This window comes from Branchiostoma floridae, chromosome 6 (assembly GCF_000003815.2).
Source record: "Branchiostoma floridae strain S238N-H82 chromosome 6, Bfl_VNyyK, whole genome shotgun sequence".
In the NCBI taxonomy this organism is placed as follows: domain Eukaryota; kingdom Metazoa; phylum Chordata; class Leptocardii; order Amphioxiformes; family Branchiostomatidae; genus Branchiostoma; species Branchiostoma floridae.
Window position 1 is genome coordinate 22,336,055 of NC_049984.1, and position 18,699 is coordinate 22,354,753.

The following is an 18,699-nucleotide window of genomic DNA, read 5'->3' on the forward strand; positions in this document are numbered from 1 at the left end:
TAACGTGGACATTAAACACCTTAGCCACACCGCAAACACCATTATCAAAATTCGAGGAGTTTGTGTCCTATAGGACTATTCATTGTTCGTGTTGATAGGATTTTGTTTGTACTTGGAGTGACACCTGTCGTACCTGTAGTGATATGGAGGTCTGGGCTCCCTTATAGGCAAACAAAACCGCCCCTGTTTCGGGCATGCGACAACATTACGACAGAAAGAATGTATGGTATACTTCACGAAGCGGTGCCGTAAAATGCCACATACTCCCTAAACGTAAATATGCCAGTGCCCAATCACTGTTCGCTGTCAACAAACCTCTGCGCATACACACGCCCCCAAAATAAATCAGCTCCGCTTCGTTTATGACATTTTCCTTTGACCAGATTTATTCGAGCTTCGAAGAAGATCAAGATGGTGGACTATGACGCAGCGCTCGGCTACCTGGGCTCCATGGGAAGGTACCAGGTAATCCAGGTAGCCATGATTTGGCTCGTAGTTTTCCCTGGGAACTTTCACATGCTGTCCATGCCTTTTATAGGTGCAAGGGTAAGCGTTTTTCATCGTCTTTATGCACTCATGTTGTTGTTGTTGTACTCTTTTTACGTCTATTATTTTGCTAGACGTGGCCTCTTGGTGCTGAGTAACACATGGTTCATTCTTGAGTCAATCTTGGCATTTAAGTCTTGGTACCTTGCGTTTGAGAATTGCTGGATGTGTTTCTAGGAGAGTACGTTGAATCTGTGTGTACTCTCAGTGTACCGGGGAAAGGCCATGTACATCTGCTGATTCCCTCTGAAAAGTCTTCTCTCATTCCGGCTAGCGTGGTGATACCCATATCTCTGCTGTCCTTTGCTGTGTTGCATGTCTCGTAACGTTATATGCTGTCCACTTTTAGCAGCATGTGCTGTGTTTCCTTTCCACACGCCAAGTTTTGCGGGCGCTCTACGCTTTGGAATTTCTTATTAACAAATGACTCCTTAAAAGAGGCTTGTTTAGTTTTAGTGGTTTTATTCAGTAGTATGTAGCAAATGACCGGGCTTTATAGCACCATATACACCTTATATAATCAGTAAATAATCAGTAACTATTGTTGAATACGTCGCATATAGTAGAGTGGGTTCATTCCTCAAACTACCGGCATCTATCACACTGCAGTCGTCCCTTAGAAAGACATCTCGAGCCGCATAGTTCACGTTTTGGAACTTTTACTCTGCCTGTCAGCCAATATACACCTGAGTCAATAATCAGTAACCATTGTTGAATACGTCAAAAGTGTACTTCAAGCCACAATGAGTTACGTAATGCTGAATCAAAACTTCTTGCAATAGGATTTTGGATTTTCTGACTCCGTGTACGGCGTTTGCATATTGTGTGCGTGTGTGTGTATTTGTTTGGTTTGAGTTGATGTGTGTTTGTGTTGGTATTTTTTTTTAAACTCACTATCTGTTGAATAGCAGGAAGTCGTTGAGAAGAAATGATATAAACATCGGATTTCTCGCAGTGGCAAAATGTGCAGTTCTAAGGTGACAGAACTATCTATAAGTCAGACATGACAGTCAAGGTCATGGGGTGGAGGGGGGAGGAGGGATCTTGCAAAAATTAACGATGATAGAATTTGGTCAAATAAAAATTTTAAGATAAAAGTTTTCAAGGAGGATTACATGATTTGGATTAATTTTTGTAAAATACCAGTAGTAAAACTCAGTAGTAAATATTTGTATTCTCTTTGTCTCGCCAAAACCCTAACAAAACCTTCTTCTCAAGCTTATTGGGATAGCATATTTCCTAACTTAAATTGGACGAATATATGGAGATCTAAGACCCTGAAGTTAAAAGAGAATAAGTTGAAAGAGTTTGATTTTAAATTATTGCACAAAATCCTCCCTTGCAGATTCTTACTTCATAAATGGAAAATAGTAGACACCTCTGGGACTATCTACAGCCCTAAATGTGCGATCTGTAACCAAGATGAAAATTATTCACATATGTTCTTTGAGTGTGTAAGGTTAAGAGGCTATTGGGACGAAGTTAAACACTTGCTTTCCCAATCTGGCATTAACATAGCCATCAATACTACAGCTTCTGTACTTTTTGGAGGTAACTTTTATGTTACTCTTGCAAAATACGCCATATTTGTATCGTGGATCAGATATAAAGACAACAAGGAGTTACTTAGAAACCACAATGTATTGTATTTATTTACAGCTCTCACTCAAGATGTGCAAACTTGTAAAATCATTGAGTAGAGAAACTGTGTACAACAAAATGTTTATTTGCTACTTGCTTTGTTAAGCAATTTACGTGGCTTGTGTGTAAGTTCTATACTGTATGAACCACCTTGGTTCTGGGTTAGACAATAAGCTATATGTATTCAGCCACTACTTCATGTACGGACGTTAGATTTGTAACAATCATAATGTACTGCTGTTGGACCCGAATAAAGTCATATTGACAAAAAAAGGGTCATGGGGTCAATGGAAGAGTTTATTATTCAAAGGGGGTGTTTCGACGGTCTGTGCTCCGGTAGTTACGTGCATATTTGCAATATGCCATCTAATAGTAGTCATGTTCTCCGTTGAGTGACAGAAAGTGTTTATCTGACACATGCAATGTTGATGAAAACTTACTTTGCATGACTAAACTTCAATCCAACAAGACATACGAGTAACTTTAAACATTTTACAGAGTCACAAGATCTTCGAACTCTTGTTTCCTTGTGTCAATACCAACTTTGTAGTGCCAGTGGGACATTTGTAGTAGCTGTAATGAGGTAGACGTCTGAGCTACGTTATAGACAAACAAACTGCCTCTTTTTCTTTAGTAGCCGATACATGTGAGAACGTTCCGACGGACAGAATGGCCGGTAGACTTTACCAAGCGGTGCCATATAGTGCACATACGCCCCTAAACGTAAACATGCCCTGTGGCCATTCACTGTTTGCTACCAACAAATCACATGTACAGCAATCAAACACGCACCTGTATACATCTATTAGCACCGCTGCGTTCATAATATTTGCCTTTCAGCAGATTTATCGTAGCTTTGAACCAAGATGGTGGACTATGACGCCGCGCTCGGCTACCTGGGCTCCATGGGAAAGTACCAGGCAGTCCAGGTGGCCATGATCTTGGTCATGATATTCCCTGGAAACTTTCACATGCTGTCCATGCCTTTTATAGGCGCACAGGTAGGTTTTGGTCATCTTCATATCCAATATCTACACATTCTACTACCTGGCATCCAGTCTATCGGCGTTATGTCGGGCCATCTTTTGCCGACCTTTCTTTGGACCTGTCTGCCTGGGTAATCTTTTGCACCTGGGTGTTCTTTTAGTAAGTCTAAGTGTTCGCGCGGTAGGAATTGACACCACGTACCGGGTGCGGATACCACGGCGGCTGAACGCTAATCATCTGCCCCGAAGAGGGACTGGCCAATCCTCGCCAATCTACTGGATGCCAAGTTACATGTACGAGGGTGAGTCAGAAAGTAATGCAAGTGGTTTAATAACAGACTCGTTTTATGATTGAATGAGTTGAAATTTGGCACAAAAGTAGAGGCACATGTTTTCTTGACATTGAAATATCTAAATTTGTTATTCATTATTTTATGAGTGACTGAGCTGATTTGAAGATGACCACACCATTGGAATCCCGTCATAAGAAAAATGAGGTCCAAGTAACGTACAATTAACAATTTCCCTAAACCAATTTTTGCTACTGTAGAAGACTGAGCCTGCACTTGTTGTAAGCTGCATTTCTCTATAAGCCACACGCTTATTTTCAAGTCTGAAATCGGAGCAGTGTTTCTTTTTTCGTTGCTGGTGTATAGTGAGGTATAAGCGGTCGTCAAGGTCATGCGATTTGCGGTGTGTTGATTAAAAGTTTCTGTAGAATACTTTTCCATTAAATAGGAGTAATAAAACTTAGCACACTTCTTGACGTTTAAACAGTTAATAACTGTGTAAAGTTTCGGTTCTTTTAGTTAATGGAAAAGTAGTCTTTTAACCAACAACTCACGAATTGTGTATAAATCAAACTTGCTCTATATCACAACTTACTCCACCCTAGCAGCTGTAAATGAGGAACCATTGGGAGTTCAGAAATGAAAATTGGCATACAAGCTAAAGAGAGTTTTGTTATTATACATGTATAATTTCAACCTCTTACAGTAATTTTAAATGGGTCAAATTTACAGGAACTGATCGTCTGACAAGCATACAATGGTGTGGTCAACTTGAAATCAACTCATCTGCTCATAAAATGATAAAGACGAAATTTATTCATTTTTATCTCAAGAAGACATATACCTCTACCTTTGTGCCAAATTTCAACCCAATCGATTGAAAAATGAATCTGTTATGAAACCACTTGCATTACTTTCTGACTCACCCTCGTATGTCCACTCGAACGTTCTCCAAGTACACTTATTGTTTGTTTTACAGGTGTCTCATCACTGTGAAATTCCCGAATCACAAACGGCAGGACTACAACCCGATGATACCTGCGTTCTGAACTACTCGCTTCCGTGGAGCTACGACCAAACTACGGACACGTTTTCTCCCGGCTCGTGTTTCCGTTACGATGTCGGCGTGTACGAGCTGGGAAATCTGTCGTGTCCCATGATGCGAGACGCGACAGGAAACAGGACAGCGAAACCCTGCGATGCAGGCTGGCGGTATGATCGGCAACAGTACAAGAGTAGCATCTTCATGGAGGTAAATACACCTATTCATTAGCAGAAATTCTATTATATTGCGGGATGGCGCTCATTGCCTACTCGTACTTAACTGAATAACGAAGGCCTCAACACTTCAGAATGGGGTGTCCTTTTTCTAATAGATAAATTTTATGTTAAGAAGTGAAAGATACACACTACTTTACATGTATAGGATAAAGTATGCTCACTGCGAGACTATAAATGTATAATGAACAAATAAAAAAATACGAACTTTATTGAACGACAATGGATAGGTTCTGTATGGGGTTAACGAGTATCATGATATCGTTTGAGAAAATACGCGTCTTGTATTTCACTGCAAGTGAAAGTCTGCAAAATCTTGTCCATGGATACATTATCTATAAGAAAATAACACCCTCTTCTGGGGTCAATTTCTCTTTTAAGATACCAATTTTCAAACTAAAGATGTGCAGAAGAGAGCTGTGTGCAAAAAAAGGTCTGTGTTTTTATAGTTCCTAAACTTTCTCCTTTCCTAGTGACATATGTTTGGAAACGAGGTCCATGAGACACTTGACTTTTTTTCTTGCAGTAATCAATTGACCTTGAAAACCTGCATATGAGCTGTCAGTAAACATGACCGGTCGACATATCAATGTCTCTAAGTTAATGATTCAATCACTATTGCTCTATTGCTAGTTGCAAAAGAAACAACGATACATCAGAATATGAAAAACCATTGTTCAAATACTAGTACATGTGTGACACTAATGTGAGTACTTTGCGATGCATCTATAGCTATAGATACAAACTTATAAGAATGGGTTCATATGTTTTATTCTCTGTGATTGTTATCGCCATAGGTCAGTCCTCATATGTTGATACTACCCTTTGACCCTTACTTTAACCGACGTGCATAGATCTGTTGATGACCTTTACAACTAGACATTTATGAGTCAAAAGATAAACAATCAACGGACACAGTACCAAGCTTGTAATGACAAACTGTCAAACAACTGTTTCCTCACCTTTGACTTGAAAGCGATTAAACAATAGAAACGCAGAAACTATCTTTTCTAAAACTTCGGCCACTCTGATTTAATTATATGGATTACATCACATGGGCACCTCAAAATTAATGCGTGCGTGCGATAAAAAAATTTTGGCTAAAAAACTTGACATCATCAAGACTTCTTATAGTCTTCAGGAAGGTTTTACAACTGACATAGTGCATATATATCAAACAATACATTCTGTATTTTTGTTGTTGCTTTTTTCGCATTTTCTTGGAAGAGTTGAAAGACCTTGTCCCTCGGTTAGTATGTCACACCTCTAGCACGTGAAAAGATTCTATCCCATTTCTCATCAGAAGTACGCGTATCAAGTATATCTACCCTGATATGCAGCTTCTACTCATCAGTACAAACCTGGTGTGTTACGCCATGAGGCGGTTTACCAGGTGTGCAATACAAACAAACATGGAGAGAAATTACCACCGAGTCTGTATTTCTTCAGTTCGACCTCGTGTGTGAAAACCAGGCGCTGAACAACCTTGCACAGGCCATGTACATGCTGGGTGTTCTCATAGGTTCTATCGGCTTCGGACAGCTCTCGGACATGTGAGTGATTACATGTTGAGTACAGTTTGTTTGCTTATTTTGTTTGTTTATGTTTTTGTTGTATAAAGATCAGAATCACTAAATTGGACGTTCTGTATGGCTGGAATTAGATGTTATTCAAATTTTGCTACTCTACATCTGCTGAAATGAAGATGGCTTTTAGTAGAACCTAGTACTTAACTTTCTTCCAACACTAAGGTTTACACGAATATCAATTTTCAACGACGACTGTCCTTCTTCATGATAAATAATGACGAATTACTTGAGAACGTAATCTCGCGAGAGTTGCAGACACGTGACCTTAATGTAACGAGATCTTACGGATAAATGACGTCAGCAATTGATCAAACCTACCACATAACTACTGGTCTTGGGAGAGAAAAAAGAACATTGTAAATATTTATCTACATTTACCTTACCTTACTTTTCATATTTTCACCTACAGTATTGGCAGGAAGAAAACCATGTTCTTGGCCATCTTTGTGCAAGTCGTGTTTGGTGTAGCGACAATTTTCGCGCCCAACTACGCTGCCTTCGTCATCTTCCGCCTTATCGTCGGTGGTGGAGTCCTCGGTGCCTTCCTTTCAGGGTTTGTGATTGGTACGTTTTAAGTCTTGTTCCGATCTTAAGTTTGACAGGTGACACTTACGTCTCCGTGATTTGTATGCAGGGTTCTAGCTTTATAAAAGAAATATTGTGACCCGGCGGTAGATCAAGTAAGTTAATCGTGGTCCCATTCACTGCAATTTCTTTTTCATACTGCAGTTGCTTATTCGTGATAAATGTAACACATTGTCATTTGCATGTTTTGATTGTCTATTTTCATAAGCAGTCCTCCTTCCATGTTTAGGTAGATCATGGCAAAAAAGAAATAATGCTATTTTGCGCACCTTGCAGCTGACTTCAAAACAGCATATCATAAGCATATATCATTCACATAGATTCCATTGATAGATCAATTCAGGCAAAACAGAGGACACCATTATCATTGAATGTATAGTAAAAGCCGCTTAATTGCACGTTTTTTGCCAGTGAATTTCGTGCAATTATCCGGCTGGTGCAATAATGCGAAGTTATCTAGCTGGACCGCACCGGTTTGGGATTTGGGGATTCCGTGCCGTTAACAGAAGTGTGCGTTAATCCGTTGTGCAATTAACTGGCTTCTACTGTATTTCAGTCACGGAACTGGTAGGAGCGGACAAGAGAACGCTGGTTGGGACGTTACTACAAGGAGCTTTCTCTGCCGCCAACATGGCACTGGCGGGCATAGCGTATGCAATCCGGGACTGGCGCACTCTGCAGCTTGTTGTATCGGTTCCTAATGTAGCCATGCTGTTCTTCTGGTGGTGGGTGATGTTCCTTTGCTTTGTAATTTTGAAACTACTGACAAAGAGTAAGGATACGATATGCGTGATTGACGTCGACATTCTTTGGTATTAGTATATGTTTTATGACCGACTTTGTAAAAATCTACGCCTTATATGTATGTTACTCACTTTGCCACTGCTTTGTTTGATTTATAGCATGAATTTGTTGGCAACCGCTAATTAAGAATTTATGAAGCACGAATGTCATCCATGTAATAAAACATACACTTTATAGACGTGCACAATCTAGGTACCCCTAATTCACAGACTTAATACAGACAAATTCACAAAAATTCTGGCGAAATTAGACCTTCCATTTTAAAACATTTATCAGTTCTTGCATTTTTACCATCCCAAAGAAGTGACAAGTTGAAGTCATCTAGTTCATTTTTAGTTCTTGTGCTAGCTTGATATTAAATGAATGAATCAATATAGAATACAACATGTGTATTCCGTATCACCCGAGGTGCCAGCCCGAAGTGCGCCAGAAGTTGAACAAATTTGGTGCCCTCGAACAAAAAGTGTTACGACAGCAATGTTCCAACGTTCGAATCAGGTATTCGAATTGCCAACCGTGCCGCACTCGGCCCGCTCGAAATGGTTCGATTTACTCGAAGGAAGCCTGTGTGGTACAAACTTCGAGCCTGTGTGATACGGAAAGTTACCACACGGTCCGGAAAACCAGTATCGAACGTTTACACGTTACAGGTATGACATTAAGAAAGTTATCACACGGTCCGGAACACCCGTATCAAACGTTTACGCGTCACAGGTATGACATAAATACCTTTATTGTACAGACATACAAATGTACCCACTGGGTTAAGTACAGGTCGCTATAATGTATACCGTACCAAGGAGCTCATTGAGCGTACGGTACATGTATCTGTAAACTGTTCTTTTGTAGCAACCTGTACTTAATCCAGTGAGTATGATGTATATCATAAAGGTATTCATTTATTAATTTATTCATTATCATATTACAACATAATATTTTGTTCTGTTTCCAAAGGTTTGTGGGCGAGTCTCCAAGATGGCTGCTGTCCAAAGATCGTGACGATGAAGCCGAGGCAATCGTTCGGAAAGCAGCGAAGATGAACGGAGTCACGATTCCTGAGGACGTGTACAAAACAAAAGTGCAACACACCGAGAAAGTGGTACGTGTAATATTGTATAGACACTTCTTTAAAAAGAAACAATATCTGATATCTCATCCTTGAATAGTTTCACCATGTTGGTAAGTCACTGAATACTGTAAATGCAGAAATGTTCGCGGTGGATTTATGTTCGCGTTTTTCGCGTCGGCCATTTCACCGCGAATTTAAAACCACCGCGAACATTTTTCCCGGGCATTAAGATTCTACAGTGCATGGTGCTACCGCGAAATTAAAACCGTCGCGAAAAGTCCCTTTTGCCGCTACCACGAAATTAAATCCCCGCGAACTTAAATGCATTTACGTAAGATTCTTTGTCAACTAAGCTTTTTATTCAACCAACGTTTCGGTTACTATATCTTTCCCCGGGCATTTCTGATTGATTTGCAAATGGGCGACGCTAACTAGTCACTAGCAAGCTCATGTCAGATCTCCTTTTGGTTTTTGATTCAGTTGGAACACTGGGATTTGACATTCTGGGTACAGCCATTCTGTTTTAATATGGAGGTCACTTAGTGTGACCACGAAAGTTAGATACTAATTTTAGAAGTGATAATGTTCTGAAAAATCTAAAGCTTTATCCACGTATTGTTATCCACGGTACGGTGATCTGTAATTTCCATTCGTGTGATATGGAGAGCATTGTGTTCTTGATCTTAACCCCTTTCGACGTCTTTCAGCCTGATGAAGAGAAACGTTACAGCGCTATTGACCTGGTCAGGACTCCAAACATGGCCAAAATGTCTCTTGTCGTCTTCCTCAACTGGTGAGTTCACAAAACCAAGGAAATTGTAAACTAAACGATGAACGGTGATAATACATTGGGATGTAGTTGGTTTATATTGTTATTATTGGTTGTTATTGGGTAGGCCGATTACACTCTCATTCGCAGCCACATGGCAGTGACCTCAATGCAACAGTAATTGCTATGACTGCGGTCATTGAACTGTACGGATATGAACCACTCACGCCGTGAAGGACAAAGTATGGTGTGATCTTCCAGTAACGTGCTCAGGTGTGGCTCTCCTCAAACGTGGTTGACCTCTTTCTAACGTGCTATCCCAGGGACAGTCCTAACCCCTCACGACTCTTTGAAAAGAAACAAGCAAACAAACAAACAAACAAACGGAAGCTAGGTACTCAAATTACTTGGGTGAAGTGAAAGTCGTGCGAAGTACTAGTGCATTCCCGAGAAAGCAACATTAGAACATATCAGGGGTTGACCGAAGTAAAAAAAAAAGACATGAATGTTTTATTTGCATTTCCCGTTCCTCTTTGTGTAGGTTGGTTGTGACGATGGTACCGGTGTTTTACGGACGTTTCTCTCTGTGTAGGTTGGTTGTGACGATGGTATTTTACGGACGTTTCTCTCTGTGTAGGTTGGTTGTGACGATGGTGTTTTATGGTCTGGCGCTGAACACGTCATCCCTGGCCGGAGACGACTATCTCAACTTCTTCATCAGCGGTGCTGTGGACATCCCAGCATACATCATCGCGATCTTTTCCATCGAGTATTTCGGAAGGTGAGGTGTTGCCATTTTATCTTTTTTTCTTTATGTATCTTATGTTTGCTTGTTTATTTATTTAGATCTTCATTAGAATGTACAACTGGCATGTAAATTTTATTTTTCATGAAGTCCTTGCGAAAATCAATTACATAACGTATAGCATAAGTGTGTAGGATTCAATCACAAAAGGACAGGGAAAGCAGTGGAAGATGAACTACATTATATCTGTAAATGTTCACAGTACCATCCTGAAAGCTTTTCACATATAAACGAACAACAAAATACAATCTTATAACTTAAGTCGGGCAACCCACTTATCTACAAAATTGTTGGACAAGTTGGCTTAATATTGATATTTCTATCGCCACCTTCAGGCGCAAACCACATGTGTCCTTGATGCTGATTGGAGGGATTGCCTGTATCATCACTCCATTCCTGGCGCCACCTTTCCTCGCACAGAGTACGTACAACAAACAAAAAACTAATAAGTTTTGATTATCATACTAGATCAACATATTTTTATATACACAGAACTAGGTATTAGGCCCCAAATAGGACCTGCTAGACGATGATGAGATTTGGCTGCAGTATTGGCACTGAACGATATGATGGTGAGCATTTTGATGATGACTATTGAACAAATGATGTCTAATATGGCTAGTTTTTTAAAGGCTTTCTTCGTATTTATTGAATGTTAAGCATATTTCTTTTATAACATACCCTCTAGATATGAGGTACAGAATCTATCCATAGATTTATCGTTTGACGCATTATTTTTTTTGCACAATTAAAAATATTGCTATAAAAATATTTGATTTGTTTGTAGGTATGTTTTAAACCCTTGTTTTGGAGGTTGTTTGGTGCGACAATAGGAATACTAGAACGTTACTTCAATGCTGCTTGCTGAAGAATGGAGAATCCAGTGATTTTGAACTAGCTGCTCATATTACTAACTTTTTATACGGATTATGGTAATTTCATGTCAGTACATTTCATGAGGTATATTTGAATTTCACAGATTTGAATGCCTTATCCATCACAATGTCAATGATCGGCAAGTTCGGTATCACAGCTGCCTTTACCATCATCTACATCTGGACCGTCGAGATGTACCCAACAGTTGTCAGGTTAGAGTTTTCGTCAAGTTTCCTATTACGTTTATGATTTCCTTTACAACCATAACTTGAAATCCATCTGTATTAGAAGTCATCTAACACAAGAAATTGAACTTGCCCAAATTCTCGACTAATCTCCTCCTGGACCAGTCTTTGTCAAGGAATAGACAATACGCTGTTTCTGGTACGTCACGTTGTGAAGATATAACACGTGACTCGGTGAGCAGTTGATCATAAGTTTCAGGAAGTCAGATCAAAGAGCGCCCTACGAATAGCTTGTCGATAAGTCGAAAATGTGTTACCATAGTATCTTGGTATTGCCAATTTCTTTTGTTAAAAATTACAGTTTCTCTTTATTCAGAATAGACATAATCCGGTCGCCAGTCTCTGTCAGGACTAGGATTTTTCAGGCACTGTAAGCTTTTACATGCAGCCGAACTACGTGGGACAAACCTACGTAAGAACCTGGATCACAGATTACCATAAATACCAATTTGTATGTATTATCTTCAAATGAAACATGTCTAGTGACGTTCTCTTTTTCATCTTGCTTCCAGAAATGTTGGAATCGGGGCCTCTTCCATGTGGGCTCGGGTGGGTGGCATCATTTCTCCCTTCGTCCAACTGTCCGACACTGCGTGGGGCCCTCTTCCCTACCTCATCTTCGGCGCCCTGTCTGTGGTGGCCGGCCTGGCCGCCATGCTGCTGCCGGAGACGCTCGGGGTTCGTCTGCCGGACACACTGGAGGAAGGAGAGAACTTTGGAAAGTGAGTATAGTAGACGACAGGTTTGCGTTGTAGTTTGTGTAGGCGTGCCTCACATCCATGGATACACTTAAGAGAGAGAAGGGACTGATCGTGATCTATAAGTGCATAGATTTGATGTCAGCATAACGTTAAAGTTTGACAAATAGTTGCTTTGTTTCTCCCACTGACACTGTTCAGGACAGTTACGTTACGTCATGATTCTTAATGTAAACTTTTCGTTTACTTGTCTATTTGTTTATTTTAATTCACCACACAAGTGGAAGGGTCGGGGAAACAAGTGGTGACACATTTGCTGGCCCTCGCCCCGACATAAAAATACAATAGTTACAGAAGACTAAGATTAATAAAAGACGACAACTTGTAACTACTGCGCATGCACTGAGCCCATGTGGGCAAGAACGTGGTAATCCATTTATATGTTTTCAAGTTTTATGATTATGTCATATAAGAACATAAATCATACTCCCAAGCACAATGGGTACCAATTCTTCATGGACCAACGACAGAAAAACAGAAAACACTAGCCTCCGTTGCCTCCAGTCTTCGGAACGGGGCCGTCTTTTGGGGGGGGGGGGGGCGTGGCGTTGGTTTGCGATCTTCAACGTTGGTTTTGTGCCGGGAAAGGGAGTTTGCCGAGGAAGGGAGTTTGCTGTGGAAGGGAGTTTGCTGTGATAGCGAGTCTTTATCCCAAACTCCCTTCCACAGCAAACTCCCTTAGTCACTGGTTGGTGATTATCCTAACGCTTTGTCGCTTATTTTATTCATCCAGGGTGACGAAGGTGCCACCAATCACGAACGGGTCATCTGTACGCACAAATGAGAAGGAGAAGGAAGCACACGTCAACCCGGCCTTCAGCACAAAACTGGAGGATCGTGAAGGTCGCGCCGGCTCCGTGGACAGTGACACGAGTTACACGGCAGCCATGGCAGTGACACAATTGTAAACAATCAAAGCCATTGTACACACTTAACTTAGATATTGATTTTAATGAGGGACGTTTGTATTATTCTGGTTTTATATGGTTATGTTGTCGATGTCCATGTATAGTTTTCAGGTTGCAACATATAGTACACATCCGTATGTAGTAATCCAAATCATATTGTGTAGTATAGAAATGTGTCTTGAGTTTTCCTCATTACGAAACACTGCAGCCGCGATCAAACAAAGATTTACATTTTTCCGACTCAGCTATACGCATTTCATTTCTGTATCTATATAGCCGGTATAACCGCCCTTCGGCGTAACACACCAGCTACAGTTGGCGCACGGCGCGGCAGCAGCTGGTTATATTACACTACATGACCTGTCACATCTAACTTTTGCACATTTGACAGAAAATGTTGTTTTTGATTAACACTATCTAGTGAGGATGCACCCACTACCATACTCGATGACAAGGAATTCTCTTCTATACAAATTCTAGAAAAGTGCGAATGTCTAAACATATCCATTCATTTGAGACAATATAGAACTAGAAGCCTCACATTTTGTTATTTCCAGCCACTCGAAGACATTCGATATCACTGGTGTCTTGACTTTTGAACATTGCCAATTTTGTTATCATAAACCGTATGTTTATGTTTTATATACTATGACGAAGCTGTAGACATGTGTGGAAACTATTATCATTCATAAGATCAAAGAGAATCCATTCTTGATGCAGTAGACGGCTTCGAATGTATGATTACCGAAGCTTTTCAGACAGCGCTCTGAACGCTTTGGTCTTTCAGCTTTGCATTTCTGGCGATATCACTGACGTTGGACAAAACGAGAATGTTATGCTCACGGACATAAAGGCTATGTATGCATACTCTCCAAGCAGAGGTCGAATCGCGCAGATATAGTAGTAGTCGGAAAAATTACACTCGCGCTCTTACTGTGTAAAGCCTACTCTCCAAGCAGAGGTCGAATCGCGCAGATATAGTAGTAGTCGAAAAAATTACACTCGCGCTCTTACTGTGTAAAGCCTACTCTCCAAGCAGAGGTCGAATCGCGCAGATATAGTAGTAGTCGAAAAAATTACACTCGCGCTCTTACTGTGTAAAGCCTACTCTCCAAGCAGAGGTCAAATCGCGCAGATATAGTAGTAGTCGAAAAAATTACACTCGCGCTCTTCCTACCTCTGCCACAGAACGCATAAGGGCGGAGATATCCTTTCAAAATCAAAGTGTTTGGTAGTCGGACAAGTTAGGTCAATTTTAACTGGACAAATCTCGCCCTGAACTTCTGTTTGAAAGCTGAACTGACTCACGCGCGGTTGTAAGGCTTTTCTAGATCGTGGGACACAAGTGATGGCTCGATTTGACTGAGCCACGACTGATTTTGTTGTGTTTGGTGTGTTGTGTTACTGAACTTACTCTGATCAGCGCGGACAGCGAGTACTACAAAAATGTAGTTTGACTCATTATTAGATCGCATAAAACTGCGGCCGTTTCGCCGTTTCGAGTTCTTCAATGGCACATGAGGAGAGAATTAAAAGAAGGTACTGTACCCGACTCCTGGCAGACAGGAAATGTCCCGCGGCGCGCTGGCGGAGCGCGGTACTAGAGCGCGGCAGAAACCCCGGCGCAGACTTAGCACCTAGGTACAAAACGCCCTGAATGTGTCAAAGTGATAGATTTAATAGCCTTGTACTGTTCCGTTCTGTGGCACAGGTAGGAAGAGCGCGAGTGTAATTTTTTCGACTACTACTATATCTGCGCGATTCGGCCTCTGCTTGGAGAGTAATGTATGCAATGTTATATGGTTAGGGATATCATAAAACAATGGTAAAAAAATGAATCCTAGACTTTATACCTCTCTAGGCATTTGTATCAGACACCCTATATAGGTAGACAGCTAAATAGATACATATAAATAGATAAATATGCCAAAATTTAACATTCGTATCAGGGAACTCTACATTGTACAGATGACATACTACTATCGACGATAGATAACTGAGTAATATTCAATATATATCTGATACATACTTAGCGATGACAAAGTATCAGATTTTTATTTGTATAAGATGTAACATCCTTACAGTGGATTTCTACTTGATTGTTTGTTTGTTTAACGTAGCTCCCTGTTCAGCAAAGTGACTTGATTTGAAATAAAGTAAATGCAATTAAAAGTGGTTAAGTAATGAATTGTAGCTCCTAGACCTCCTTTCACACAATTCAGAAATAAAGGTTGTACTGGACACTGAACAGGACTACTCTGTAAGAGATATGAAGGAGGCCATATGTATCAGAACACTCCATCCATCATTAAACAGAGACGGTTACAAACTTCCTGGCACGTTTGACCGATTACTGACGTAAGGTATCCGTACGATCACGTGCCAATAAGATCACGTGTCTGTAACTCTCGTGAGATTACGTTCTGAATTGATCGGTCATAACTAATCCCGAAGAAGGCGACGCTAGTCGTTGAAAAATTGGTCCATGTTCACCTTAGTGTCGGAATAAAGTTTAGCATTGTACTATAAAAGCCTGAATCAGCTAAAGTCTGCAAAACGACTTGATGACGGCGGCCAGATGTGGAAAGGAAGACACCAACTCTTCTTCTTGGCCAAGCTCCAAACCCTTCCAGTCAAAACCTGAAAAATTAGGAGCTTTTAATAAGTAGCTGGCAACTTATTCTACGTGTCGAAAGGTCTGATACACAATGTTTTAGACTCAAGAACATTCTCTATATCATTTAAAGATGTCGTTTTCATACCCTGTAACTGTAAAGCTATAGAGCAGAAACAAAACAAAAATGATTTTGTTACAGTTAATCAGTATACATGTTCTCTTGTGCCAAGGAAGAAGTTATATAACTTTGCATTGAGCCTAGCGGCTAGTTTTGGGATAGCAGGGGAATTTTTGTCAAAAACATCTGAAGAGGATAACTCCAGAAGGGAACAACGCATTTTCGGTGTGTAGGTACCTTAGACAATGTTGTGCAAAATGAAATACTAAATATTGCACGTATATGCTTCCTGTAAGTGTTGGCTTTGGTTAACATTAAAGTTTAGAGTTTAACAATTTGCCATGTCTACCTGGTGCGACGACACAGCTTATGAGCGTAAATTCGCCGCCGTACATTACTTCTGCTGCACCCCAAACCCCGGCGGGCACGAGGACTTCATACTTGGCTTCCCTGTGCTCCAGCGTGCTTCCAAGAACAGCGGTAGAGTAGACCCCATTGGCGTCAATCATATGAATCTGCAATATTCAATGTTAAACATTCAATGTGGGATGGGTGATACAAACTATCTTGCACTTTTGATGCACTGTTGGAGTCACGTGTTTGTAATCTACATAAAGTGACAAGGCAGAGCATAGCATCATCGTTTATTCTGTAACAATGTCTAGAAACATGGGTAACGCTGGTTCACCTTTATCCGAGGATAACCTATATTCGTTGTTTGTAAGAAAAAAACGCATTTAGGGATATGAAGTCGGCGGACGGTGGTTTCAAGTCGTAACATTTTGAAAATATTGCAAATTTGAAACCACTGTCAGCAGACTTATTACTCCTAAATGTGCTGTTTTTAAAAACAACGGATAAAGGTCACCCCACGGATAAGGGTGAACTAGCGTTACGTCTAAATTCGTTTCTGCTACAGGTTAAAGTTCTGTGTCCTACAAACATCCATTGCCACATAAGTTTAGCCAAAAGAATACTTAATGCATATGCCGACCGAAATTCAGACACGAATACTTAGTGCATCTGTTTTTGTTTGTATGGAAATTTGGAGGGTAAAGTAGAAACAGGAAAGAACTGTCACCTTGAGACAGCCGCCATCTTGGTGCAGCCATATTTCGTCTGACGTCAGACGACGCCAGGTAGACAGCACATCCTCAGGAAGCAGGTAGTAACAAACTGTGGCGGCGGCGGACTCCGTACCGTCTTTAATATCTTCTGTAGTCTGGGGGTAGAAATGACCGTTACGTATTTAACAGCTTAAAGGTCCCGATTTCTATCGTATTTTACGGTCAGCACCGATGGAAAAAAACACCGGGTGAGCGAAGCAAAAACCTGGATACGTTTAATTTGCCCACTCGCAGTTTGGCAATATGACAATCAGTTTTACAGTATCAAGAATGAAAGATGCATATGAACGTAGTTAGATAATTATGACGAGCTGAATCTGCACATACGGTTTGGTATGCAGAAAAATCTAAAAGTATCTAAAATGAATGTTTCATGATGATTTTACCTGAAAATGGACGGAGGACCTGAAGGACTCTTTAAACCAGCCTCCCTCAGGATGTTTCTGCATGTTGTACAGTTCCACAAGTTGATGGAACCCACTGGGGCAACAAAAGCACGACAGTTATCATGTAGTGACGTTCAACCACCTGTTACCTATTGCTCACGTCACACTTCCGGCAAGTGACGTATGCAAAGCATCCGGGTCCTCAGTAGTAGTCCACTGTGTTCTGCTGATGCAGTGGTCTGGACATCTGGGTTCTCAACTATCCCGTAAAACACCATAGATCTCTCAATAAAATTCCTTAAGTCTTAAGTTTTGTGTCAGAAGAAAGTTGCATCGTTTTTAAACACGGATGCCTTTTTGATCAAATATACAAATGCAACAACGTATGCTTTCGTGCTTATCACACTGCAACACACACAATTATACGGTTTCGCTTGCCCTGGTGGAGTCTTTGATTAATCAAAATATAAACGCACAGCGGATCCATGCTTGACGTGACAAGATCATATAAGGTCATTTTAGGCAAATATATGAGTTTCGATTCAATACATACCTTTTATTCATTGTCTTCACAATGTTCCGGTCCATTCTTTCTGTAGCAATAAGAGAGACAAACGGTAAGATATTAACCCCCAAATAGTTGAATGTTGGCGTGTATCCCCTTTGACCACGGAGGTTTGAACTCAGGTTGAATTTAATAATCTCTGAGCTGTTTTAAGTACATCTGGATAAAACACAGCATAAGGCGTATTGAAATTTTTGCCGTAGGTTTGAGTTTGTAGTTTGCGGGGAAAGGGTAATTTATACTCTAACCCACCGCTGTGCAGCTAACCGAAAAATAAACTTCTTCGGCCTCAAATTTGACCTAAGTCAACATATACGATATCACGCCGATACGCAACTCGTACAAACTTGAACATACGCAAGTATTAACAGGGTAACGTAGAAATAAAGCAACGTTAACAGATTATATTATACTCCTATGGTCCTGAATGCCCTACCTTTGATCCTGAAGATGCCATGACTGAACCCGTAATGAGTTTAATGACCTTGTGGAACAGGTGATGCAAATTTCAAAAGGCGTCAGACCAATAGTATGCCAGTATTGTGGGAGTCAGTGTCCGGAAAATGACACCATTTTCGACCCAAAGGTAATGAGCTGAATTTGGAAATAGTTCACTGACCTCGTGAAGATCTCATTGACCTTGTAAAGTAATCACCTAGATATAAATTAAAGGGGTCAAGCATCGACTGACAAAACATCACTAGTACGGCTGCGCGAAGAAAAATGTTATTCTCCGT

The 18,699-nt window shown here is 40.6% G+C and overlaps 2 protein-coding genes across 3 annotated transcripts; one reads left to right on the top strand and one right to left on the bottom strand.

Annotated features, from left to right (window-relative positions):
- The first annotated feature begins 364 nt into the window (after nucleotides 1-364).
- On the top strand, nucleotides 365-14,098 carry LOC118418296 (organic cation transporter protein-like). 2 transcript variants are annotated; one of them, XM_035824149.1, is made up of 12 exons: nucleotides 365-546; nucleotides 4,443-4,715; nucleotides 6,191-6,294; nucleotides 6,740-6,894; nucleotides 7,472-7,640; nucleotides 8,674-8,818; nucleotides 9,496-9,581; nucleotides 10,195-10,338; nucleotides 10,698-10,783; nucleotides 11,342-11,450; nucleotides 11,996-12,205; nucleotides 12,975-14,098. In XM_035824149.1, exons 1-12 carry the CDS (start codon nucleotides 412-414, stop codon nucleotides 13,147-13,149), a joined length of 1,791 nt encoding a protein of 596 aa, XP_035680042.1. In that variant the 5' UTR covers nucleotides 365-411; the 3' UTR covers nucleotides 13,150-14,098. The 2 variants fall into 2 exon arrangements, with proteins under 2 accessions (XP_035680042.1, XP_035680041.1); XM_035824148.1 differs by lacking the exon at nucleotides 365-546 and adding an exon at nucleotides 2,537-3,188 and having other exon boundaries at nucleotides 12,975-14,095.
- A 1,593-nt stretch (nucleotides 14,099-15,691) lies between these two features.
- Nucleotides 15,692-17,985, bottom strand: LOC118418206. The gene is made up of 5 exons (XM_035824046.1): nucleotides 17,951-17,985; nucleotides 17,398-17,491; nucleotides 16,966-17,106; nucleotides 16,234-16,399; nucleotides 15,692-15,789 (listed from the first exon to the last, which is right to left on the bottom strand). The coding sequence occupies exons 1-5, from the start codon at nucleotides 17,983-17,985 to the stop codon at nucleotides 15,692-15,694; spliced, it is 534 nt and encodes a 177-aa protein (XP_035679939.1).
- Nucleotides 17,986-18,699: the final 714 nt, after the last annotated feature.

Bases quoted from the DNA above. Each gene is read 5' to 3' on its own strand.
- LOC118418206 (XM_035824046.1), bottom strand. From the start codon at position 17,985: ATGGACCGGAACATTGTGAAGACAATGAATAAAAG. The intron at 16,400-16,965 runs GTGACAGTTCTT...TGAATATTGCAG, and splicing joins AAGATGGCGGCTGTCTCAAG to ATTCATATGATTGACGCCAA. The intron at 15,790-16,233 runs GTAGACATGGCA...CTAATTTTTCAG, and splicing joins AAGCTGTGTCGTCGCACCAG to GTTTTGACTGGAAGGGTTTG.
- LOC118418296 (XM_035824149.1), top strand. From the start codon at position 412: ATGGTGGACTATGACGCAGCGCTCGGCTACCTGGGCTCCATGGGAAGG. The intron at 547-4,442 runs GTAAGCGTTTTT...TTTGTTTTACAG, and splicing joins TGCCTTTTATAGGTGCAAGG to GTGTCTCATCACTGTGAAAT. The intron at 10,339-10,697 runs GTGAGGTGTTGC...CGCCACCTTCAG, and splicing joins TCCATCGAGTATTTCGGAAG to GCGCAAACCACATGTGTCCT.